Source organism: Callorhinus ursinus, unplaced genomic scaffold, assembly GCF_003265705.2.
Source record: "Callorhinus ursinus isolate GAN/ISIS: 27379988/994484 unplaced genomic scaffold, GSC_fseal_2.0 scaffold52, whole genome shotgun sequence".
Classification (NCBI taxonomy): Eukaryota; Metazoa; Chordata; class Mammalia; order Carnivora; family Otariidae; genus Callorhinus; species Callorhinus ursinus.
Window position 1 is genome coordinate 6,218,485 of NW_027397114.1, and position 25,748 is coordinate 6,244,232.

General features: G+C 49.3%; 2 protein-coding genes across 2 annotated transcripts; one reads left to right on the top strand and one right to left on the bottom strand.

Annotated features, from left to right (window-relative positions):
- Window positions 1-2: 2 nt before the first annotated feature.
- Window positions 3-9,859, top strand: SNF8 (SNF8 subunit of ESCRT-II). Its single transcript, XM_025859146.2, has 8 exons — window positions 3-152; window positions 516-566; window positions 3,377-3,515; window positions 4,405-4,509; window positions 5,125-5,197; window positions 6,163-6,304; window positions 7,122-7,196; window positions 8,192-9,859. Exons 1-8 carry the CDS (start codon window positions 99-101, stop codon window positions 8,327-8,329), a joined length of 777 nt encoding a protein of 258 aa, XP_025714931.1. The 5' UTR covers window positions 3-98; the 3' UTR covers window positions 8,330-9,859.
- Window positions 8,473-24,957, bottom strand: UBE2Z (ubiquitin conjugating enzyme E2 Z). The gene is made up of 7 exons (XM_025859147.2): window positions 24,516-24,957; window positions 22,460-22,532; window positions 20,304-20,491; window positions 17,844-17,955; window positions 15,459-15,571; window positions 14,470-14,560; window positions 8,473-11,837 (listed from the first exon to the last, which is right to left on the bottom strand). The coding sequence occupies exons 1-7, from the start codon at window positions 24,830-24,832 to the stop codon at window positions 11,667-11,669; spliced, it is 1,065 nt and encodes a 354-aa protein (XP_025714932.1). The 5' UTR covers window positions 24,833-24,957; the 3' UTR covers window positions 8,473-11,666.
- Window positions 24,958-25,748: the final 791 nt, after the last annotated feature.

Sequence of the window (25,748 nt, forward strand, 5' to 3'; positions counted from 1 at the left end):
GCGCGACTGGCGCTTCCGCGTTGGGACCCGGCGGCGGATCCCGGGACGCGGAGACCCGGGGTCCCGGCAGCGGGGCGGCCCCTGGGCCCAGGGCGGGGATGCATCGCCGCGGGGTGGGAGCCGGCGCCATCGCCAAGAAGAAGCTTGCCGAGGTGAGGGGAAGAAGGCCGACCCACAGTCATCCCCGACCCGAGAGAGACCGAAAGTCTCGGAGCAGAGCTCTGTACCCGCAAATCGCGCCCCATCAGAATCTGACACGGGCTCCTCGGGTCCCGGGGAACGGAGTTTCTTCAGCTTCCGGTGGATTGGGATGTCAGCATCCCCAGATCCACCCGCCCTTTCCCCCGCGTCCCCAAATATGACTGCAGACGAGCCGTCTGTTTTACTTCCTCATCCCTCTCCCTAAGAAAAACCATTTAAGAGAGATCCTCCTCTTTTCATACTTCGTCCGAGGCAGTACAAGTGGGAGCCCCCAGCGCCCACCCTCAACTCACGCTGGTCTCTTTGTCTGACAGGCCAAGTATAAGGAGCGAGGCACTGTCTTGGCTGAGGACCAGCTGGCCCAGGTGAGTCGGTTGGAGGGCTCCAGGCAGGAAGGGAGACACGACGAGGCTGGACAGGACACCTTTGATGTAAAGTAGATTGTTTGGATTGAACTAAAAATAGGGTATTTGGCACATCTCGATTTCTGGGCTGCCCAGATCTTTTATGGGGACTTGCTAATAACAGTGATAGCTAACATCTTTTGAGTCATTCCATGCTTATATCGTACTAGGCACGTGTCCATTTTCTTTACATGCACTATCTTGTTCATCTTGACGATCCTACCAGGAGGGAACTCTATTCTTCCCAGTTTAGAAGTGAGGACATTCAGGTGGTTTATCCAAGATTACGTGGGTAGTAGGTGGTAGAGCGGTTTGATTTACGTCTTTGGGGGCTTTCACTTGAAGTGCCTAAGAATAAGATGAAAATACTGCTTAACCTGTGTGGCCCATCACCACCACCGGTACATCCAGGTGTGTACCAGAAGTGTGTGTCAGTGATGGGATGCCGGGCCTGCGGTTTCCTTTTCTGTACGTGCCCTGAGTTTACGCAGTTACTGGGACTGGTAAAGAAGAGGAGGAAACAAGCAAGGAAATGGAGCCTTGTACTGAGGAAAGATAGTAGACACAGGCAGTGCTCTTCAAAAGCTCCCACTCAGGGGTGTCTGAGTCTTGGTTTCGGCTCAGGTCGTGATCTCATGGTGGTGGGATTGAGCCCGGTGTTGGGCTTCTCGATCAGCGGGGAGTGTGCTTGAGATTCTCTCTGTGCCCTTCCTGCTTGTGCTCTCTCTCTCTCTCCCCACTCCTCTCTAAAATAAATAAATATTGGGGCGCCTGGGTGGCTCAGTCGTTAAGCATCTGCCTTCGGGTCAGGTCATGGTCCCGGGGTCCTGGGATCGAGCCCCACATCGGGCTCCCTGCTCCTCGGGAAGCCTGCTTCTCCCTCTCCCACTCCCCCTGCTTGTGTTCCCTCTCTCGCTGTGTCTCTCTCTGTCAAAGAAATAAAATCTTAAAAAAATATATATTTATTTATTTAAAAAAAATCTCCCACTCGTAGGGGAGGTGACATACAGGAATCATCTGGAAATGGTGATTATAATGTTTAAGTTTATAATATGTAGCAGAAGAGGAGATGTTGGGCCAGGAGTGGTTACTCTTGGTGGGTGGAACATAGGCTTTGTTAATTAGGGAAGGAGAAGGAATACTACAAGTAAGTCAGAAAATCCCCAAACTATTTGTATTTAGCTTTGGAATATAATCTGGTAGATCCACCCCTACCTTTGGGATTCTTTATTTGGAGTTAATTCCCAAGAAGGTCCATGACTGAAAGATTCAACAGTCACTGCGCACCTAATTCATACCAGGCTTCCTTTTTCTCCTATGTAACCTTTCTGTCAGTGGCTGAAGATTTCTTTTTTTCTGAATGCTGCATTTTCTCATTTTTTTTAAGACCAAATGGATTCTGGGGTGCACCTTCAATCTAGTAACAGTTTCTCTGGGGGAAAAAAAAAGTATCACATTAGATATGCATGCTGATTGTTAGATGCATCCTGACTTTAGAACAGGAACATGTGAGGGAAAAAAAAATGTGTGCTTTATTTTTTATTATCTTTAAAAGATTTTATTTATGTTTTAAAGATTTATTTATTTTAGAGAGAGAGAGGGTGCAGGTGGGAAAGGGTAGAGAGAGAGGGAGAGAGAGTCTTAAGTGGACTCCAAGGTGAGTGCAGAGCCTGAGGTGGGGCTCAATCTCACAAGCCCGAGAGCATGACCTGAGCTGAAACCAAGAGGACGCTTAACCTACTGAGCCACTCAAGTGCCCCCAAAGATTTTTATTTATTTATTTATTTGTTTGTTTATTTTAAAGATTCTATTTATTTTTTGACAGAGAGAGACACAGTGAGAGAGGGAACACAAGCAGGGGGAGTGGGAGAGGGAGAAGCAGGCTTCCCGCCGAGCAGGGAGCCCGACGTAGGGCTCAATCCCAGGACCCTGGGACCGTGACCTGAGCCGAAGGCAGATGCTTAACGACTGAGCCACCCACGCGCCCCCAGAGATTTTATTTTTAAGTAATCTCTATACCCAACATGGGGCTCAAACTCAAAACCCTGAGATCAAGAGTTGCATGCTCTACCACCGACTGAACAAGCCAAGTGCCCCCAAAAATGTGTGTGGTTTTTTTTTTTTTTAAGATTTTATTTATTTATTTGAGAGAGAGAGAGCACAAGAGGGAAGAGGGTCAGAGGGAGAAGCAGACCCCCCGCTGAGCAGGGAGCCCGACGCGGGACTCGATCCCGGGACTCCAGGATCATGACCTGAGCCGAAGGCAGTCACTTAACCAACTGAGCCACCCAGGCGCCCCCCAAAATGTGTGTTTTAGAATTGAGGAAACATTATGGCATCCCAACCCAGCTGACAACAGAACCATGAAGAACAGTTAGGGATAAAAAGAGAGGGAACAATAGGGTGCCCGGGTGGTTCAGTTGTTTGGGTGTCCGACTCTTGGTTTTGGCTCAGGTTGTGATCTCATCACGCCCCCAGTCGGGTTTGGTGCTCAGCGGAGGGTCTTCTTGAAGATCTCTCCCTCTGCCCCTCCCCCCACTCGTGCATGTGCGTTCTCTCTTTCTCTCTAATAGATAAATAAATCTTAAAAAACAAAAAAAAAAACCCAAAAAAAACCTAAACTAAAGGGAACAAGAAAGAGCATCATGGTAGGCCTGGAGGAGATAGGTTATTTCAGCCCTTGCCCTGCCACTGGGCCAGGAACTTAATTTTTGGCATCGGATTATCACTTGGCCGGGCTGCCCCTAATCTCCCCCTGGTCCACCTTACAGATGTCGAAGCAGTTGGACATGTTCAAGAGCAACCTGGAGGAATTTGCCAGCAAGCACAAGCAGGAGATCCGGAAGAATCCCGAGTTCCGGGTGCAGTTCCAGGACATGTGTGCCACCATTGGGGTGGACCCTCTGGCCTGTAAGGAGCTGTCCGCAGGGCTGTGGTGTTCTCGTAGGGCTCCAGAGGGGCGGAAGCTCATCTGGCCGTCATCACTGTGGCTAGGGCCCCTTCCAGAAGGCCCTTCTAGAAGGGCCTGCAGGGAGAGCCAGTGGCTGTTGTTGCCAGGGAGTGCCCAGCAGGATGGCTGAGTGCGCCCGGGGATGGGGAAGCTGGAGACACAGGCCTTGGGCTAGTAGCCAGGGTGGGTACGGGCCTTCCCGTGAGGGACCTCCAGTGGAGTTTCTGAACGGATATTTCTCCCTTTATTAAAAAGATAATTTAGTTTTAATGAAAGTAGCATGTAATCATGGAGTCAGTCAATAAAGGAGGAAAAAGAGAAAGTACAAATCTCCTGACCCTGTCCCATAGTGGCAGACATAAATATTAACAGTCTAAGATAGCTTTCTGGACACCTTCATCCTATTTATAAACTTTTTTTTTTTTTAACATATCGGATTATGCTATAATTACTACTCTGTAACCTGCATTTTTTTTACCCAGGCAGCTGTTGTCTTCAGTTGATTTTTGAATGCCCGGTCTGCATATTGTTTCTCTCAGCCTTGTCTAGATCCTGTGTCCCATTATATTTCACTGTATAATTTGGGAAAGGAAGGCTCATTTTTATAGTGTCCTGAGCCAGAATTCGCCAAATAGAAATGCCTTTTAGATTGCCCACCTGTCCGAGCCTGGTTTTTAGGAGGAATTTCCAAGACTTCAACTGTCTTGAGGATCCTGAGTAGTAAATGGAGCCCCAGGACTTAGGCTAGGCAGGGAAGGCTTCCCACAGGATAGATGTTTTATTTAGCTTTGAAAGAAAAGAAAGGATAGAAAATAACCTATAACCTGCTTTTGTTTTTCTGTCTTTCAGCTGGAAAAGGCTTTTGGTCTGAGATGCTAGGTGTGGGGGATTTCTATTATGAGCTGGGTGTCCAGATTATCGAAGTGTGCCTGGCCCTGAAGCACCGGAATGGAGGTGAGGCTGGCTAAGTCCTGCACACTGGGCTTTGGACTTCTCAGAGGGAGAAAACCTTGAAAGGTGATCTTTTCCGTCCTGCAGTCTGCGGGCCAATAAGATCTTGAGAACCTGTTAGGTCTTCAGAAACATCTTAGTGGCTTCATGTGGTTGAAAAATGGAATTACCTGAATGATTGTCTCTGTTCCCTAGAGATCTTCGCCCAGGAAGGTCTTAGCCCCTGGTTATTACAGAAAATAATAGGGAGGTAGGAAATAGGCCTTTTCCCCTGATATACAACACGTCCAGGTTATGATTTTATCATTAGTAACTATGTATCCTGGCGCTCCAAGGTGGGGTGGTGCCACGTTTCTAGGCTCCCCAAAACGTGACCTAAAAATGGTCATCCAGTGGTGTCATCTTAATAAAGCACTTCGAATGGTCTGTGTTGAAGTTAGAAAGAAAACTTAAAACCAGTTATAAATCACTGGTCGTAGATAGATATGGCCTTGATGTTAAGAGCACCTTTATAGTTTTTCAGAGATGATGCTGCCCGTTTTTTATATTTTTGTTTTGGGTTGGTTTGGCTTAGCCATGAAGGTAATCCTCCGTCTGCTTTCCTCCCCGCCCCCCCAGGTCTGATAACTCTGGAGGAACTGCATCAACAGGTGTTAAGAGGAAGGGGCAAGTTCGCGCAGGACGTCAGCCAGTAGGTCTTGCCTTCCAACCCCTTGGAAGGAGTACAGAAAGGTCTTTAAACATCAGATGGAAATCTTTTCTCTTTACTGCTCGCATGTCTAGGCTACTTTCGGGATCATTTTCGTTTCTCTTTATGATCAGAAAACATGTTTTTTAGAAAACTGAAAATACAGAGATATAAAGAACCAGAAGCCACCCGTTAATTTCTCAGCTGAGAGATTACAACTGTTGACATTTTGGCGTATTTTCTTCTAAGCATTTTTTTTTTCATGTGTACGCATGTATTGTTACTATTTTTTTTTTTTAAACATACTTGGGGCTTAATCTTCAGATTATTTGAGGTCAAGGAGATTAGCGCAGGCACTGAGAAAGGCTGGGGAACAGGGTAGGGGGCCAGAAGATGGGGTACAAATTGATCTGGTTCACCAGCCTCTTTGTGTGACTTCAATTTGAGAAAAGGTTAAAAACAAAGGCTGTCAGTATGTGGGCTGGGTATAGGGTCTACACACTGTCTTGTGGGTTTTCTTTTTCCCTAATTCGAGATAGTTGTTAACCGGAAACCAGATAATCCGGCAGGACTGGGCCTGAATTTCCAAATGGCAATAATCAGCTGGGTTGCCCTCTGTAACATGGATAAGCATTTTCTGTTTTGCCATAGTTCACACTGCTCCCTGTCTCTTGCATTTAAGCTCATTCATTCACATTCCCTGACAGGCTCCCGTGAGCAGACTTTTGACCTCTGTCCGGGGTCAGAAAGGTTTGCTGAGCGGAGAGCCCCGTACCTGTACCCTCTGCCGTGAGCGTCCCAGCACCATCTGGTGCCCCTTGGCCCTACCTTTTTACTGATGTCACCGACTGGTGTGCAGCCTTTTGAGTCCTCTGTCAGGGTGTCCTGGCCCGGGGCAGAGCTGAGATACTGCGTCGTGGCTGGGTCTGGTGTGCCAGAGGTCTGTAAGCAGCTCTCCCTCACCGCAGAGACGACCTGATCAGGGCCATCAAGAAACTGAAGGCGCTGGGCACGGGCTTCGGCATCATCCCTGTGGGCGGCACCTACCTCATTCAGTCTGTTCCGGCTGAGCTCAACATGGATCACACGGTGGTGCTGCAGCTGGCCGAGGTACTGGTCTGCCTGCTGGGGGCAGGGGGGACAGTCGGAGTGACTCCAGTCTTTCGCTGAGACTGTCCAGCGGATGCACGACTCAGACCTGTGCTTGTTTAGAAGCCGTTTATTGAGCAGCTACAGCACGAAGCAGCGCCCGGGCTGTGGGGGTGGAATGACGGGCACTGTACAGCCCCTGCTCTCGGGGAGCTTACAGTCTAGAGGGGCAGACGGACATGCACACAGCGAACCGCATTTTCTTGGGTAGACAGATTCTTTGAGGTCTTCGGAATACTACTTTCTGTATGGGCTCTTCAATACAAAGGTTCCCTCCTGTTTGCCATTCCCATTACTCAGCATGCCTTAAGCATATCCCCTCTTCCCCCAAGTCCATATCCTGGGTGTAGGGAAGACATGTTCAGTTTTCTTAATTCGATAACGTAGAACAAAACTAAATAAGGAGGGGCTTTTCTCATTGGGGGCTGAGTAAGGTGAGGCAGGGAACTGCCACCATTTCTTCCTGTCAGTTAATTATTCTGAATCTTGTCATATTCTGAAGTTCTCTGAGAAGGTCTAACTTAATATTTTAGTACCAGGGACCCCACTTTTTAAGACTGAACCCGCCCTCCCCCCCCACTTCTGTCACCCTAAAGTCGCTTCTCTGTCTTTGCTGGGACTTCTAAACATTCTTTTTCTATGCTTTTACGCTTGAAGCGTAAAAGCATAGAAAAGTTCTTCCTCCTGTCTGGGGTCAGTCCGTTGTTGCCGGGCAGGTGCTGGGTTCTCAGGGAAAGTCCACTGTTAACTGACCCCCCCCGCTTCCTCCTTCCTTCAGAAAAATGGCTACGTGACCGTCAGTGATATCAAAGCCAGCCTTAAATGGGAGACCGAGCGAGCGCGGCAAGTGCTGGTATGTGAATTTTGGAATGGCCCAGAAGAGATGGCCCCAAGATGGTTGGAGGTGGGTGGGTAGATAGCACTCCGGCAGAAACTTCAGCCTTGCTCTGCTGGCCACTTGCCTTGAAGGCTGCTGTCACCACAGAGAAGCAAGCCCCGCATTCCCCTGAAGGTGCCACTGAGGTCCCAACTCAGAGGCAGGCTTCTAACTCTGCTGTAGGCAAGTCACCAAAACCCCTTCTCTCCCCCGACCTGTGGAGCCTGGTCAGACAGTTCCTACAGTTTGTATCGGAAGTAACACTGTTAACCCAGAGTGAAGGGAACTGTTACCTGCTTAATTACATATCCATAATTATAAGCTATTATACTGTATATGAGATAGCGTTTTATATATACAGATGTCATGGTACGAAGGAAAGGTTGATGTGAAGAAGGAGTAGCAGGAGAATGTAACCCTGGCTTTCAATACCTTCTTCCTTATCCGGGCAATTAAACTATACACTTAGGTGTATAGCAGGGTCACGTAAACGTCTCTTTAATGCTACTGGGCACAAGCAGCCCATCGTGAGCATGTTTCCAGCTGCAGGAATTGCGAGTCCCTTCTAGACTAATAGAGTCCTTCCGGTAATTTCTCCATAAAGGTTCACCCACAAGTTAACGGGAAACCTAATGACAACAGTGGTCTCCGTTTTGCTTCAGGGAAATGGGACCGGGGCCTTGCTTCGGGCCATGGGGTGGACATCTCTGCAGCCCCACGTCCCTCCTGCGACGCCCCCCATGCCTTGTCTTTACCCTCTTTCCTAGCGGCATAGGTTAAGTGATTCGGTGGCATTTTTTACACCTCAGGCCAAGCTCAGGGCCAAGGAGAACCCGGAATTCCAGTTGGGTTGTGTAACTACGTGAAGGCACTCGTGTAGATTTAGTCTGAAAACCCCACTGAAGCCAAAATGGTTTGTCCGCCCCACAGGAACTCCGTCTTCATAAATGACTGCCTCCTTTTCCCTCCAGGAACACCTGCTGAAGGAAGGGCTGGCCTGGCTGGACCTGCAGGCCCCAGGGGAGGCCCACTACTGGCTGCCGGCTCTCTTCACTGACCTCTACTCCCAGGAGATTACAGCCGAGGAGGCCAGAGAAGCTCTCCCCTGACTCCACGAGTGCAGAAGGGGCCCCCACGGCAGGCAGGGACAGGGTGGAGCTGCTGGTGAATAAAACCTGAATCACTTTTTTCTTTTTTGAAAAGAAAGAAAAAGTTCCAAGTTTTTTCTCTCCTCAAGACTCTTCACCCATGATTTTATTTTAAAGTGCCTTCACATTGCATCTTTATTGGAGAAAACCTCATTTTATCCAGTAAGGATAACCTGAGTAACAGAGAACAGTGAGCGTGTACGAAATGACGAAATGACCTGCACAGGTCATCTACAAGTTCATGGTAGAGCTGGGTCTACAACGAAGGTGGTCTGTCTCCTGGCTAGACAGTCTAGTTTCTCTGTAGCCCTGGGATGTACATTATAGCCCGCTAATTCAAACCTTGTCCTTATAAAAATGTTTATCTCAAACGAGCAGACCCTGATGGACCAGTAATAGCCACTCGTTCAGTCTCCTCCAGCTTCCTCTAGAACTTCCAGGTTCTGACAGACTTGGCCGAGTGTGAAGGAAATAGAGGTCAAAATTAGGTGGTGGTTAGAGGAAAGAATCTATGGAACCTGGGGGAGTGGCCCAGCAGTAGACACAGTCGTCGAGTTCCGCACCAGCTCCCCTCCTGTGCTGATCGCTAGGTCCCCCTGGCCTTAGCGGCGGGAAGGGCATCATTTACTGAACACCTACCCTGGACCATCTTCTCGACCCTTAATCCTCACGGCCACTTTCACCGGTTCAGGGAGTAGGTTCTTACTGTCTTGGGTGAGGAACTGAAGTAGTTCACCGGGGGCCACCAGCTTCGGAAGCAAAGCGAAGAGCCAGAGCCTAAGTCCACTGCCGCGTGGGCCTTCACTTTCCTACATCCCGGCTGGCCCAGCACAGGCTGGCCGGGTATCTCGGACTGTCTTCCTAGCCGCGGGGTCAGCCAAGAGGAAAAGAAAAGCCTCGGCGCCTGAAAGCCAGAGCCCTTCTTTAGCAAGTAGGGAAGGAAGGTGGCTGTATGAAGCTGTCTTCGTGGTCTGAGTGCTGAATTCCTAAGAGCTGGTTTAGAAGCAGAAATCTGAAAACCCAGTAGGGTTTGGATTATCCAGGACTTAAAGACGCCCTTTCCTTACCCAGAGATACAGTCTAGATCTGCCTGTCCTTGGAGGACATGCTCCCTTCCCAGTTTGTGAAGAAGGCGCTCTTTGGAAGCAACTAAGACCAAGATGGCATTCCTCTCCTTGACTGCCAGAGGTGGTCTCAAAAAAGGCCCTTCTACTTCTGGTTGGCGGGACACTCGGCCCCAGCAGCCCTGCTTCCACCCGTGTCCTGTAACCGGAGTTTCCAGCCTCCAGACAATGCATCGAACACTTTCTCCCTGACAGTTTCAGACCTAGGTGAGAGGTGTGGTTGTTGAGAATCCCAGTCTCCCTTGACACAAACCCTCCCACACCCACAGGCGCTTCCTCCTTCTGCCAAAACAAACTTTATTGCACCAAAAAGAAAAAAAAAAAAACTTCATTTATGTACAGTCAGATATAAAGACATCTCTTTTGACTCCTGTGCATATATTTCCTCAACTCAAGATTAGGGCATAAAAGTCAGGCAGGTATGCCAGACATGCTCTGCCCATGGCAGGGCCAAGGAGAGGATTGTCACTTGAAAGTGGGAACACTTAAATGGATGACAGACAACCACTGGACCAACAGACCAAGGGCATTCTCCTAAGCCCTGTGCTTGCTCTGGGAATGGAAGAGGGAAATTGGAAGCAGGGTCCCTTTTTGAGTCTCCTTGTTAGGAGGCCCAGCCTTAGGTATCTGAGATAAACTTCCGTTCCCCAAGCCTACTTCCTGTCCAGTTTGTTTGCTTCCTGCCCTCCCAAGTCGGACATTCTCCTTTGTGCCCAACCCCTTCCGAACTCCCCCCGGGAAGCCCCACGACCCACAGGCAGAGGCCTCCATAGCAGCGGGCAGGGCAGGCCCAAGTCCTCCTCTCCCGGACACTGGCCCGATACTGACTGAGGCCCTGCGGCACATGGATCGCCAACACCCCACTGGGAGCCACAACAATAAGAATCTGGAAAGTATGGGGAGAACACACCAGAAAGGGGAAGGCTGGATTCCCTCAGTGCCCAGGACCACAGGGCTTTGCCTAAAGCACATTTTTTCTGAGCCAACCAGCTAAAGGATCACTGCAGCTAGATACAGAGAGAGAAGCAACACAGCCAGGCAAGCGCCCATCCGAGCCGGTGACAGAGCAGCTGGGAGGGCGGGGAGGGGGAGAGGCAAGAGAAGCGGAGGAGCCCAGAGTCCCAGCCCCGGCCCCTCTGCCACTGGCCAACCCTTGCTCCCCACAAGTTCCTGGGCACTGAAGTGAGGGGGAGGGGTGGGAGTGACTAGAGGCCGGGGTGAAAATACACAAGGACAGCCAAACAAAACACAACAGCACTAGCATCAGTCTCCCACTGCACCCCGCCCCCAGGAGAAATAGCCTCATCGTGGCTAGCATTCAGGAACATCTGTAAGAGACTATTCTATGTAGTGGCTCTTATCCCCCACACACAGTAGCTGGCTGCGGTGGGAACTTTTCAAATCAGTGATTGTGGGAACAAAATCGGCTTCTCATGGTGCCTGTGCGGCTTTACCAGGACCTTGGTTCAGTCCCAGTCACGTTTACCTTCTGTCTTAAATCTAGAAATGGGCGAGGGAATGAGGGGGCAGAGGAGAAAGGTGCTCAGGTGCTAGGTAAAGCTTACTGATCAGCAGCCCAGACTCCACCACTGTTCCTTCTCTTTGGTCTGTCTAGAACAGTGACTATAAATTAGGAAAAACAAAATTATGCTGGCCCATGGGAAGTAATGGGAGAAGAGGCAGGGAGGAAAAGGGCATTGGGAAGCCCTGCTTCAAGACTGAAGACAGACAGACAACCACCCAGACTGCTTAAGTGTCACAGACAGCCCCCCACCCAAAGCTCCCTTCCAGATATCCCCATCAGTCATTTGGGCACACTCCCTCTTGGAATTACAGTTTGTCTCCCACCTACCCCTAAGGGGCTGACCCTGTGGAGAGGTGTGTCGGTTGGTTGGTTTTTGCCAGAGGCCCCTTGCCCTAGGTGCTCCTGCATAGGTACCTTGGCCCCTGCTATGGGATGAACACAGCCCCAGATGCTCGAGAGCCAGGGAGGTCGGATCAGGAACAGCCTCCCCACTCCCACACCCTGGGATCCGAGCTTGCTTGGTTCTTGCCATCTTGCAGGATGACGTCACGTTTGGAGGGAGATACACAGTGCCTCTCCGTCCCTGGGGTGGGGGGGAAGGGACTTTGCTGGGACTCTTGAGTGGGGGGAGGGGAGAAGGGAGCAGGGTCTAAACCCTCAGGCTCCCGTGCAGGTCTGTCTCTGTCCCAGACGAACTGCTATCAGAGTCCATTTCGGCGTTCTCATTATGGAGCCTCTCCAGCACTTTCTGACGAATCAGTCCCAGGCGCATCAAGAGGGACTGGTAGTCAAAGTGGCCACGCTTCTCTCCAAAAGGGTCCTGTGGGGGAAAGGAGACAAGCGGGATGGAAGATTCGAGTCTGGGTGGCTCACCCTAGAGAGAGCAGCTTCGGGCCCATGTTGGACGCACGCTCCACTTCCGAGCCGCGGGAGTAGAGAGGAGAGCGCTGACAGATTCCTGCGGCAGACAGCACACCCTCCGCTCAGGAGTAGTGTGGCGCGTCAACCACCCAGGCGGGTCTGGCTTGGGCCAACATTAAAATGTGTTTTTGTTCCCTGCGAGCAAGGCCACTATGCAGGTGAGGGTCACGGTAAAGGCGAGGCAGGCAAGAAGCAGAAATCCAAGACCAGAACTGTGCCTGTATCTTCAATTAACTTCATAAAAACCACGTAAGGGAAGTATCACCCTTCTTCCCCTATATTCAAAAAGGAAAATTTGCTTTTCCCACCTGACAGGCGTGTAGGAACTCAGGAGTTCTGACTTCCCAATAAGCACCCGTACGCTCTTCCCAAGAGACCTGCCACCACCTTCCTGTCCGGTTTGTAGCTGTCACTCCGGGGCCACCAGCCTTGGTCCCAGTCCTTGTCACCCTACAGCAAACGTCTCCAAACGTTTTGTGCTAACTGTCCTCAAAATCTCAAGAATAACCAGGGCTGGAGTGGAGGGCATAAACACAAGGAACGTACAATGCTATACAGAGGACATGGCAGCAAAGGGGCACACGGCCAGGGTTTGGACAAGTGAAGACCTCTTGAGTCACAAAAAGGTACACGACTTTGCCCTCTCATATTCTGCTTCTCCCACATAAACTCTTTTTTTTTTTTTTTAAGATTTTATTTATTTTTCAACAGAGAGAGGGAACACGAGCAGGGGCAGTGGGAGAGGGAGAAGCAGGCTCCCCGCTGAGCAGGGAGCCCGATGCGGGGCTCGATCCCAGGACCCTGGGACCATGACCTGGGCCGAAGGCAGATGCTTAACGACTGAGCCACCCAGGCACCCTCCCACATAAACTCCTGCCACGCTTCTGCCCACACATCAGCCTCACGATCAGGGACCAGTGAACACAAGTCAGTCACTGTGACTACAGCCCACGCTTTTCGCTTCCGAGGGTTATGTTCCCCACCGGCTGAACTCCACACTTACTCTGGAGCTGTCAATTTTTCAAATCTTCCTTTTCTCATCCTTGGCTCCATTTCCACCCACTTCCCTCCTCCCCAGACGCTGCTCTTCCCTTTCCTTCTCTCATCACGAGTCATTTTTCCTCCACAGAGTGAATATTGGAAACGCTTTTGAATACCAGCAATGAGAATTCCTGGGGAATGAACCATGGCAGGCATCACGGACTCTGCAAAAGGGGTCAGGAACAAGTTAATGCTGAGCCGGCCTTGCCCTTTGAGGTTTTGTTTTTATTTTTTTTAAAGCAATCTCCAGACCCAATATGGGGCTCAAACTTCCAACCCTGGGATCAATAGTCACATGCTCTTCCAACGGAGCCAGCCAGGCGCCCCTGCCCTTTGAGTTTTACTGTGGCAGATGGGTGGGAAGTCCTTGAAGGGAGGACAGGGAAACTACCATTTCTAAGCAGCGGCTGAGGAAAGAAGACATTTATGCCTACTGCTGCTACTGGGGCCTGGGTGGGGGAAGCGGCTCAGGAAGAGCTGGAGAGAACCTTCCTCAGGCGTTCATCCAAGTCAGCACGATTCTAAGCAAGACCACCAGTAAATGATCCAAAAGACACAACAACTGGTCCTTCAGGACAGGGGGAGTCTCACCCTCTTACCAACCAGGTCTTTTATATTTAAGCCCATTTACAATTTGGTTTAGTAAAAATCTTTTTTTTTTTTTTTTTAAGTAGGCTCCATGCCCAAGGTGGGGCTTGAACTCACGACCCTGAGATCAAGAGTCACACGCTCTACTGACTGAGCCAGCCAGGTACCCCAAGAATCTCCTCTTTAAAACAAGCCTAGGGCGCCTGGGTAGCTCAGCTGGTTGGGCGACTGCCTTCGGCTCAGGTCATGATCCTGGAGTCCTGGGATCGAGTCCCACATCGGGCTCCCTGCTCGGCAGGGAGTCTGCTTCTCCCTCTGACCCTCCCCCTCCATGGGCTTTCTCTCTTTCTCATTCTCTCTCAAATAAATAAAATCTTTAAAAATAAAAAAGAAATAAAACAAGCCTAAATCCTGCATTCCTACTGAAAGTGGAAGCACATTTCTCCAGTGGAGGCAGAGAGTAAACAACTGCTTACTGTCTTTGTGACAGGAATCTTTCAACATATACCACCACACACCCAGTGTTTCCCTAGCCTCGTTCTCTGAGCACTTACCCCTCGGAGCTAGGGACCGAACTCAATAGAGGACTCACCCTTATCATCACTAAGATTCTGAGAGGGCTGAATGTTCTTGGTTGGAAAAGACTACTAAGAAGGGAAGGCATTCCAGGTTAGAAAGCAGGACGGTTCAGACTCTACTCATGAGCATCTAAGTTTATGGCAAGATTGAGAAGCAACTCCACATGAGTTAGGCAAGTCGGTCTCCTCTCTGGGCTGCAGTGACTTAAATGAACCAAGTTCCTTTTGGCTCTGAATTCTCTGAGAGATGCAGATGCTCTCCCTTGGGGGGATTTTACGTGATCTGCTGTGAGGCCTCTGAGTCAGTGGCAGGGGCTGCATTACCTGCATAGTCTGGCCTTGAAGGTGCAGGCGATCTTTGCAAGCCACCTCATAGAAGTCGTAATACTCCAGGAAGGACTTCTCCATCACCCCTCTGGAAAACAAGCAGCGAAGCTTAAGTTAGGAATGTGGTGGGGAAGGGATCAACCCTTCACCATCTAACCTTTCTGCCCAATTAGAGTTCCCAAGCCCAGATTTGGTATCTCACAAAGACTTTTTTTTTTTTAATGATTTCAGACAGAGTGAGAGAGCACGAGGGGCAAAGGGAGAGCAAATCTCAAGCAGACTCTATGCTGAGTGCGGAGCCCAACTCGGGGCTCGACCTCACGACCTGAGCTGAAACCAAGAGTCGGACGCTCTACTGACTGGGTCACCCATGTGCCCCCCTCACAAAGATCTTTCAATGGAAAATGTAAAAAAGAACAGCTGACAGCCCAAGGCTGATTTCTCTTACACCTTAGGGATTATTAAAGGAGGGTGACTGTTAATACAGATCATTCGAATCCCAACTTCAACTCATGACTCAATCTCATTTGTTTTCCATAAGCCATCCCTAATCCCAGACCTTACTCAAAATTCTTCCAGAAGTTTGGTTCAATAACTTTGACTTTGTTTATCTAGTTTGAACACTTACAAATAAACTCGAACACTGAGAAGTGGATTCATTATGAAGGGCTCTACACCTCATTTGGCTATAGAACAAATAAGGATCTTCAATAGGTCCAGGCTCTTACCAAACTAGGGCTCCCTAAGGGTATGGACTATGTCTTTCCCACTAGGCTTGGCACTCTCCTAGAACAGCAGCTCTCTGAACTTCCTCGAGAGACCCTCAGCCACCACTCTTGGAAAGCACGAACCACAGCTTTCATTTTTCTGTATCTCCCCTGGCGCCCAACAGTGGATTTTGCCCCAAAGGTTCTCAAAGGTATGAACCAGCTAAGTCTCCAACAGCAACACCAAGTGCCAAGTGGGTGCTCTTGGCACACACATACCGTAAGGGCTCAGGGCAGGGACACTTTCCTTCCATCATGTCACAGACCGCCACTCTGATGGTCTCATGCCGGATACATTCATTGTAATTTTTGCTGTCTCCTGGATGTCTCTCCTGTAATATAACAGACACCAGAGTGTCCAAGTACAAAATTTAGGCAAAGAGAAAAGTCAACAGGAGGAGACTTCAGGATTAATATGGGGCACATGACCCAAGTAAACAAACCGGGAAGATACCTATCCAACTACCGCAGATCCATGAAGTGCAACTGAGTTTTTCTTTTTGAGATCATTAACCTCCTCCCACGCAAGCCAATACCCATCCTCTGTTACAAGTCAGGTCACCCATATTGTAAGCAGCAAACTAGAAATTTTTTTCCTAAGGCTGAACTGAGAGGCCTCTGAGGTAAAGATTGGATGGCAAAGAGCCAAATGTTAAGAATGGTGGTGGGACAAAACGGTACACATCACATTAGGAGTCTCACTTAAAAACCCTGTAAATATCTGGATGCTTCCCAGCTAACTCCTTTTTATGTCTGCAGGGTTCCACCATCACTGAAAGAAATTACTATGAATCTATCAGAAGTAGAACTTGAAGTTTCCAAAAGAAAACTCCCATGCTGATTGAGAAAGCCATTATGAAAGTGGGGTACAGACGGAAGGGAGTACAGACTTCCATCCTTTAAGCCCTCCTTTTCTCTTCAATGCTCCTCCTACCACCAACCCGGCAACCAGAACCTTGGCCTCTGATTAAAACACATCATGAACAGAAAAGACATACATACCCTCAGTCTACTACCATGGTCTCCAAAATGCACCACCGTGAGATCACAGGGGTGCTGTGGGATACGTTAAACTTTTTGAAGAAAACCACAGTATTCACCACCTGTCAAACATCACGCAAACTAACAAGCTTGAGCTCAGTGGGTCAGTTCTGACGTTAAACTGCATTATAGTCCGTTCGATGACACATTATCTTTGTGAAGCCGGACTGTCAATCACTACTTTGATAAATAGCAAGCAGCATATGAAAACAGTGGGGCAGAGAGATGAGGGTGGTGGATCCAATCAGATCCCACGATCTTCAAAGTTGTGTGGTGCCCGACAAGTGTACTCTTTCTGTCATTAAGCCATTTTAGTTATTTAAGGAAGAAGTGAGTTGTCTGGACCTAACTGCTTAAGAAACGAACAGCTGGGCACTTCCTTCTGCCTGGGGAGCTGTGAAAAAGCCACCGACATACCAGGGACTTTGAACCAATAATGTTTGGGAGTATTAAGAATAAAAATCACATCTCTTGAATTGCCAAACAAAGGAAAGACCTTAAAATCAGCTCCTTGGTTAGCCAATGAGGCCCTTTTCCATTTCTACCTAATCCTAAAATCAAATATACTGTTTGTTTGGAAAGGTGGTTTTGGGAATAACTTCTGTTCACTCTCAAAGGGTATTTCCCATTGTTCCTGTCTATAAATGAACCATCAACGTTAGCATTATCTCAGAAAGTTTCAAAATGAGTTAAACTGTTTTAATCACCTAGACAGAATTGTTACCTTTGGGGATTATCAGTGGAACTCTTTCCCTGTACTTCTGAGTAATCCTGGAAGGCATTTTGGAACAATGGAAAAACTCTCCGCTCCAGGGCAAATATTGGATTCCACCATTATCTATGTATCTTTGTGAAAGTTAATTAACCTCTCCATGTCACCATTACCTCATCTGAAAATGGGGATAATATTTACCCCAAGATGGTAATCTCCGCACCCAACATGGGGCTCGAACTCACGACCCCAAGATCAAGAGCTGCCTGCTCTTCAGACTGAGCCAGCCAGGCGCCCCTACCCAAGTTAGCGTAAAGGTTAAATGAGATATTATATATATGAAAATTTGGCAGTGGCTGGCATACAGCATAACCCCTGGAAAATGCAACTTTCCTCTCCCTTCTCTTTGGCAGCGTTGACTAAAATATTCTTGCCCTACTAGCTAATGACCAGCTCCTCTGGCTGTTCAAGTTAACAGTACTTTGTAACTCTGGAAGAACCCCCGGCTGGGCAGCAGTCACTTTAGGAAGTACCTTAGGGGATTACTGGGAGAATGGACACAGACAGAAGAACCCACTGGTTGCGACAGCCCCCAAAATCAGGCTTTGAATTAATTTCCAGATGACTCCACTGATTCCCACCTTGTAGATTAACCCAAGTCAAATGGAAATAACCTGACAGTGTTATTGTAACTTACGAGGAAAAAGTCATTTTTAAGGAACACACATACCAGCTCCTTTTTTCTCCTATGGTGACATTAAACAACCAACCAAACAAACAGGACCCTTAAGCAGACCTATCAGAGCTTTTCAAACTCAGTATTCCACCCCCAGCTGGCCCCCTGGCCTTACCTGCTCAAAGCCAGGCTCATTGTGATAGGGGTTCTCAGTCATTAGGGACTGGATGGAGATGAGCACGGAAGAGATGCTCTGGGCTGGGCTCCAGGCGGGGCCAGTCCACGTACTGCAAAACACAGCAGAGGAAGGGCAGAGGGTGAGGCCCCGAGCGATGGTGAAGGCCGCCACAGTGCACCAGCACCCTGGGGCCTAGCAGCACCCCCGTCAGTGAGTCAACTTTCTCTTTCACTATTAATGCTCTGGAATTTCCCAGCCTGTCTCACCCTCATTCACCAGAAATCAGTCAACTGCCTAATCCTCTTATCAAGTGGGACAAAAGAAAGGAGGGTAAAGCAAGCAAGATAACTTTGAAGGGATTTTCATTGGCCTAGGAAAGAAACAGTAGCTAGGGAAGGTTCCATTCATCAAAATGGAAGAAATAAGGTAAGAAAACCACACCAAAGGCAGTCTAAGTGTTAACCTCAGCGGATCCCGGAGCTTGCTTATTTACGGGTGGTGAAGGAGTTAGTGGGGGGACAGAAGCTGAGCACAGAGGTGCAAGGGAGCCTGAAGCCATCTGGTTAGAGGCCATGTGGCGGGGCTGACGTTCAGGGATCCTGCTCTGTAGCCCGCCCCCAAAGAGTGTCAGATTCTCTGAAGACTACAGAACTCTGCCAAAGGACAGGAAGGGAGTATATGGAAATAATATATAGAAACCATCCTGAATAAAAGAGAAACACCAGAATTGCTCCTCTCTTCCATATAGCCGACCGAGTCCTGGGAGGAGGAGTGCAGCTTGGACATTAAAGACATTTTAGCTCAATTAATTGAAGAGATGGCACCTGATCTGGAAGCTGAACACAACCTAGGCCAAGACTGACTTGCTCAAGTTCACTGGCCAATTCCCTTTCCCTGCTACACTCGAGGAGAGTTCAGTTAAGCAAGCTCATCATCATCATCATCATCATCATCATCATCATCAAGGCTTGCTCTTCCGAGCCTCTCCGCCTGCTCCCCTCAGCTCTGCTCCTCCAGGAACGCCAGACTCTGCGCTAAGACTTCACCTATTCGGGGAGGCAAGCCAGCAAGACAAGGTACATTTTTACTACATTTCTTTTGTCAGTAAGGCAGCCCCAATCTTTTTTTCTAGGTAGGGAGGAAAGGACTGAGGCTGACAGAGCAAACAGTCAACTAAGAACACACGGGAATCTTCTACCCTGTGATTCCTCATGGTCAAAATTCAACTTGAGGGTAGCTTCTCCTTTTCCACCCAACACGCTTCTGCCACTTTTACCCCACCATCTTACTTCCCCTGGTTCTACTGTGAGCTGATGTTTGTTCGAAATAGTTTTATCCTGGCCTAATGGGAACCTAGAACAAAAACACCATCGCGCAGGGGTGTCCTACTACAGAAACAAGTGAGTATCCTCACCGCTGTGGGCTACATATACTGCTGTCCTACCAGCAGAGACCAAGACCCTAACAACATAAAGGACCTCTTTAAGAACAACCTCCTTCGAAGGACTTCCTCACTGCCACCATCGCAGAACATATCCCTGGATCAGAGAGATTAAGAAAATAAATAAATAAAATAAATCATGCCTCCAGTTGGGTCTGCTGCCTTCCCCCCCCCCCCCCCCCCACATACTCGGAAACATGCTGGACAAGAAAGAAAACAGCACCACCAGTTTGGGCGACTTTCCCAACTTCAACCTGCACTTGTTCTCTGCTCCGGGGCAATTCAGACCACACGAACAAGACAGATCCAGAAAACGTAAGAAGACATTTCCATTCTGAATTTTTAACCCCCAAAGGAAATTAAAAGGGAACGAATGAGAACCACATGAAGCACGATCTTCGGTAGCACCCAGACACAAAATGTACTTGAAACCCATGTTTCTTATCTGATGTGATTTCCAACCTTAGACATTTTTCATTCAGTTGTTAAAATATCATAATCATCTTCATCACCACCACCGCCTCCAAAGCTACTCATTGAGAGACACAGAAACAAGACACCCACAATCTTAAATGGCACAGATCTGCAGCCTTTCTCAACCTGTTCGGGAGAGAATTAAGCCCTGATGCCCTGAGGAAGGGGTTCTCAAGCTGGAGTGTGCGCCAGCAGCACCTGGAGGGTTTGTAAGACACAGATTGCTGGGGCCTACCCCTAGAGTTTCTGATACAGGAAGTCTAGGGTGGAACCCCAGAATCTGCAGGGCTACAAGCTCCCGGCTGCTGTTGCTGCTCAGGGAGAATCACTTCACTAAGGCATCCATTGTAGGTCATAAATGAACCTCTCTCTTCTGCACCTAGAATGGTACCAGTCGCGTACCACCCTGGGGAGAACTGAGGAAACAGTCACCCCAACCGTTTTCTGTGCTTCTGATGATGAACGCTGGTTGACAAAGGCTGGCCTGGAGCAGAGTTATTTGCTAACAACCAACGTGGCCCCTTAGAAGAGTCTCCTCTTACCCTAGAATACTCAAGCAGACTTTCCCATTGCGGTAGAAGTTGGGGTTAAACCTCACTGTGTTATTGCCCGTTGTCATCAGTTTGACCCGAGGTGGGTGGATGGGATAGTCGGGCGGACACCGAAACACGAACAGGAAGAAACCCCCTTCATAAGGAGTGTCAAATGGGCCTGTGATCAATGCATGAATCTGCAAAATAAAACCCCATCTCAAAATTGTGAGGTGATGTCCCATCCCAACCCCTCCTGGCTTCCACGGGTTACCCACACCAGAAGCAGGACCTTCAGCCGGCATTCATATTCCAGATCTTCACCATGCAGGATAAAAAGCCTGCACGCACTCATACTGGTACATATGCTTGGAATTTTAAGAAATCCCATTACGGTGGAGTGGCATCTTACTCGGGGGTTACATTCTAAAGTTAGAGCCCAAGGTGAAAATTGAATCTAATCAAAAATCACCCTTGAGTGTCCCTTAAAACTCCCCGACAGCATGGTTTTTTCTTTAGATTTCCCTCATCCATGGTTTTTTCTTTAGATTTCCCTCATCCATGTTTTATATATATATATATATATACACACACACACACATACACACACACATATAACAAATCTACATGGAACACCACTGCGCAAATTAAAATATGCACCTGTAAAATATTATCCTAGCATGTTTAATTTGAAGAAACGAATACATATTTTTACTGAGCACGTCTGTTTGGATGTGCCTAGGTCACACACGCCTATGATGTGTATGTGGCACAAAGGGGAACTAAGATGAACGGAAAAGAGCAAAGGGATTGGAGGCCACCCCAGCAGTGCCAGGAAAAGTGCAGAGCTGAGGGGCCTGATGGAGGCCCTGGGTGTCTGCTGCCTCCGCAGAGGATCAAACCTACTGCTGTATCAAAGATATAAAGAAAAACGGGAAAACTCAGGGTCCATTTGAGGCCCTTAAACCATCCTCAGAAATTTCCCCAACACTGTTGGTTAACTTAAAAAAAAAAAAAAAAAAAAAAACCGGCAGCATTGAAAACAGAACGCTAAACTCTTTTCCTCCAGCCACGATTACTGAGCAAGCTTTCCCTTCCTGAAAGGAGGAAAACCTCAACTGTTATATTTCTTCTCCTACAAAGGCTGCGAGGCACTCCAGTCTGCTCAGAATTTAAACAGCAAGACGAAAAAGGACCTGCAATCCAATGCCTCAGTCCCTACTTTGCCCTGGTGGCACCCCGGACTATCTTTTAGCCCTCAGTCTTCTGGAACGGCAAGCTCAAATGGCATCACAGGACATCAATTCTGGGACCCTCGGAACTAGCATATTAACACTGATGCTTGATTGAGGACAAAATGTCCCAGGAAAAACATTTCCAACCACATAAAAAAGAAAAAAAAATCAATTTACAGGGAAACTTATTTGAAGCAAAACAGATATACCAACAATACAATGTCTGAACTTTTACTGTAAGAAACTTTAAACTATGGAGAGTTTTCATTTAAACAATATTAGATTTATGAAATCTGATTTCTTCCCAACATCAGTTTAAGTGAAAATTCACTTCCATGGGTACAGCACTCAATGACAGAGAAGCCTAGGTATCTAAGCCAGGGGAATTTCAACTTCTCTGTGTTTGTGTGTGGAGGACAAGACAGGAATGGTTTTGGGGGTGGAAAGGATATTCAAAAGCAACCAGTAAAGACAGGAGCCTGAACAAGGCCCTTTGAGTATAAACTCTGTTCATTCCGGTCTGCCCCATCCCCAATCTTCGCTGCATTTGATTTACAGCACCATACTTAAAGAGTCCAGAGTGACAGGATGAGGGAAGAATTGGGTAGTAAAGTGAATAGGATGACTATCATTTATCGGCCTAACTGGAGCAGTTTTAAGAGTGAAAGAGTGGCCTGGTACTAGTTAAGCTGGGACAAGACGCATAAATGGGGATTTTCCAAGTCAACCAGATCTACTGGCACCAGAATAAAAGACACCTGTTCAACGCTCTGCTCCACCTCACTGTGTGACCTTGGGCAAGCCACTTATTCTCTTGGGATCTTGATTTATCCATTTATATTATCAGAGATGTGAGCTGGATAATCTTTTAGGATCTTCCAACTTTCTGGGCCCAATCTCCCAATAGCCCCCACCCCACTCCAAGTTACATACCTTAGTCATGTCAACAGTATCAGGTACAACGAACATTCCTGGAGGAGGCTCCTTATAAATGGACATGATATCCCTGTATAACACCAAGAGGAGGTGGGGAAGGGAGTGAGGGAGAGGAGAAAAAAGGGAAATCCCTTGAGCAGGACAGTTGTTATCACCTCAGTGAGGCCAGGGTTTGAGAAAGTGGTGCTTGGTACCACAAATGTCTTCACTATCTTGTTGGCTGAGAAATCTCAGCTGAGTACTTGTCAGGCAAGCAGAGAGCAAATTATTATCAAAAGGGCATTGTTTCCTCAGGGGGAGGGGGAAAAAATCAGAGATCCCAATGGCATCAGATGTCACCCTGGAAAAGCCACATCCCATTTACTCTCTCTTCCTCCCACAGGGCAATTCATTCACTCCCCACCTCCGAGATTCCCAGGTACTACGACTGAATGCTAAATGAAGACTGTTCAGTAACTGGGAAGACATAATCGCCTCCACTAAAAAAGCGAATCCCATAAACAGTGGACCGTTGTTGGCAAGGGGATTCTATGAAGCAAGTGAGCTAGCAAGGAGCAATCAGGGTCTTCCTGCCCATGGCACCAACAGGATAGAGATCTCTTCAGATTGGAGAGGGTACCCTCTGACATTGCTGAAGAGTCTCACATTTGAAAGATGACATGCAGCGGCTACTACAAATGAAAGGATTTGTAGGTTGTATCGCACAATCTAGAATGCATCCATTGTGAACGAGGGTCTAAAGAACATTCTACGTAGAAAAAGACCTGGTAGGGTACATAGAGATGTAAAGTGCAAACAAGTGATTGGCAGAACTCAAAGGTAAAAGCCAGGACTGACAGACTGAAGGGGATGGAGGACAGGAGCAGAGGGGAGCGCTGAGGTTCTGAAGTCAGAGGTGGCGACCCTGATGGACCCTAACGGAGCTGGTGTCTGTGTCAGGCACTGGGCCGCGTAATTTACATACAATGAGCTGTTTAATTCAACGAGCGGTTTAATTGCTACTACAATCTTGAAAGGTAGGTAGAGACATGTGAAGGGACTTGGAGTCTGGGTGGGCGGGAGGGTGAGATTACCTAGATGAGGGTGGCTGCAGCAGAGGGGCACAGGGAGAAGCAGAGACGGGTCATCAGGAAACCGTTTTCAGGATTAGTAGCAGCTAAAAAGCATTACTCTTTTCCTATGCAATAGGTACTGCGCTAAGCATTTTTGCAGAAACATTATCTATTAAATGATAGGATCTAAGATCAGTCGCCCAAGAAATAAGCACAGAAAGGACTTGGGCCTTTGTTCCTATATTTGAATTAGGTATATTTACTTCAGCAAACTAAACCAAATGACCGAGAGAAAAGAATACAAAAGTGTTGAGTGGGATAATACAAACCAGAGTGAGACTGGGGGGAGAAAGCCTGCATTCCTGGAACAGGTGTGAGAGTGGAGAGCTTTAGGGTTCTGAAGAAGTGGTTCAAGGGGAGACTGCGGGTATGTGAGGGAAGCGATCTAGACTTGGGGAGAAGGCTTGAGGATATGGGGAATAAAAAGAAAGGTTGGCCTCGACTCTGAAGCGACGAAAAGCAAGCTCTACGTGTGTTACAAACGGGGCCCTGGAGGAGACGACGCGGGGGGGGGGGGGGAATGGGGGGGGCCTCCGGGCAGCATCTCGCAAGGCTGGGGGGGGGAAGGGGGGAAGAGAGGCGGCGCGGAAGGCGGGAGGGGGTGTTGCTGAAGCGCGAAAGGGTCGGGTTTCGGGCGGGAGGTATGGGGGAGGGTGTCGGGCACCGAGACGGAGGGCTCAAGGGAGGTAGCCGAGGGGCGGGGTCGGACCTGGGCACGCGAGGAGGGCTTTGGTGCGTGTGGAGCTGCGGGCGGGGGGGGGGGGGGGGGAACGGGGGGCTGGGATCGCGACGCTTCGGGCTGGCAAGACGTGGGCCTTGGAGCTGGGCCTCCGCGAGGGAAGCGCGGAGGCAGCGGGCGGGAGGGGGTGTAGTGGGAAAGGGGGGGCGGGGAAGGTCGAGCCCCGGAGCTCGGGGCTGGGGGAGGAAAAACCCCGGCTCACCGCTTGATCCGAAGTAGACACTGCGGCGCGGTTCGTTCGCCGTCCCAGTCGGAGCTGAGTGTGGGGTCCCAGTGGCTAAGCAGCGCGGCCCCGTGGGCAGCGGCCGAGGGCGGGAGCCCGGGCAGCGGAGCCAGGCCGCTCCCCGGCCCCCCGGCCCCGCCCGCCGCCGCCGCCGCCGCCCACACATCCGGCAGGAAAGGCGGCCCGAACCCGCTGCCGCTAACGCCAACAACACCGGTGACACCGCTCGCCCCGGGGCCCGCCGCCCCGGCGCCCGCCGTCGCCGTCGCCGCCTCCTCAGTTGGACTCTCCGCCATCGCTGCTTCGCTTCCGGGACTGCTCGGCAGCACGTCCGCCGACCAGAGCGGCCGCTGCTCCCTCCAGCTCCCGCACCACCGAGAGCCGGGCCAGAGTGTCCCCACCCTCGGCTTCCACAGCCCGGGCGGCGCTGGCTCCGCCCACCCCCGCCCGACCAGCGAGAGGCGTTCTTGCAAGAGCGTCCACCCACGGTCCTCCAGGGCGAGAGGGGGCGGGAACTAGCCGGCGGAGCCAGGGCCCTGGGCCCGCGTTGGCCCCCGCTTTGCCGGAGGAGGCTCTGAAGCGTGCCGGGTAGCCGAGGTGCGGCTGAGAGCCCAGAGCCGTGCAATATTTTATTTTCAAGTGTGGCAAGGAGAGGAAGGAAGGATTATATCCCCACCCTTAACGAGAGAGACCCTCTTCAGTCATGTCCAAGGGATAGGATTGGGGATCGAGCTTCCCACTTGGGGGAGGTTCCGATAGATGAGTCGACTTGCTCAGGACTCTTTCCTGTCTGAAAACCTCTGTAATTTATTTTTGTTCCCCGCACCGTCACCCACGGAGGGCAGGCTGCCATTGCCCCCTGCCTGCAACAGGACCAAGAGGAAGGAATCAGAACCCGCGAGTGAAAAACGACCTCATTTTAGAGTTTATTCAATACACATTTATGAAGGGGCTACTAAATGCCAGGCACTGTTGCTAGGCGTTGCCATAGGGATAATGAAACAGACCTAGAGAAGCTTAGTAAAAGGAAGAAAATCAGGCCTCCTGACTCCAAGCTCAGTTTTTTCTTCCCACAAGTCCTTGAATATACAGGAATCAAGGGGCTGTGAGTTTTAAATCCTGGGAGGATTCCTCAGGGCTTTCCTGGGATTTGTAAGGTGATATAGCATACTATGGACTAAGAAAAACAGAAGCCTCCTCTAAAAAAGGCTT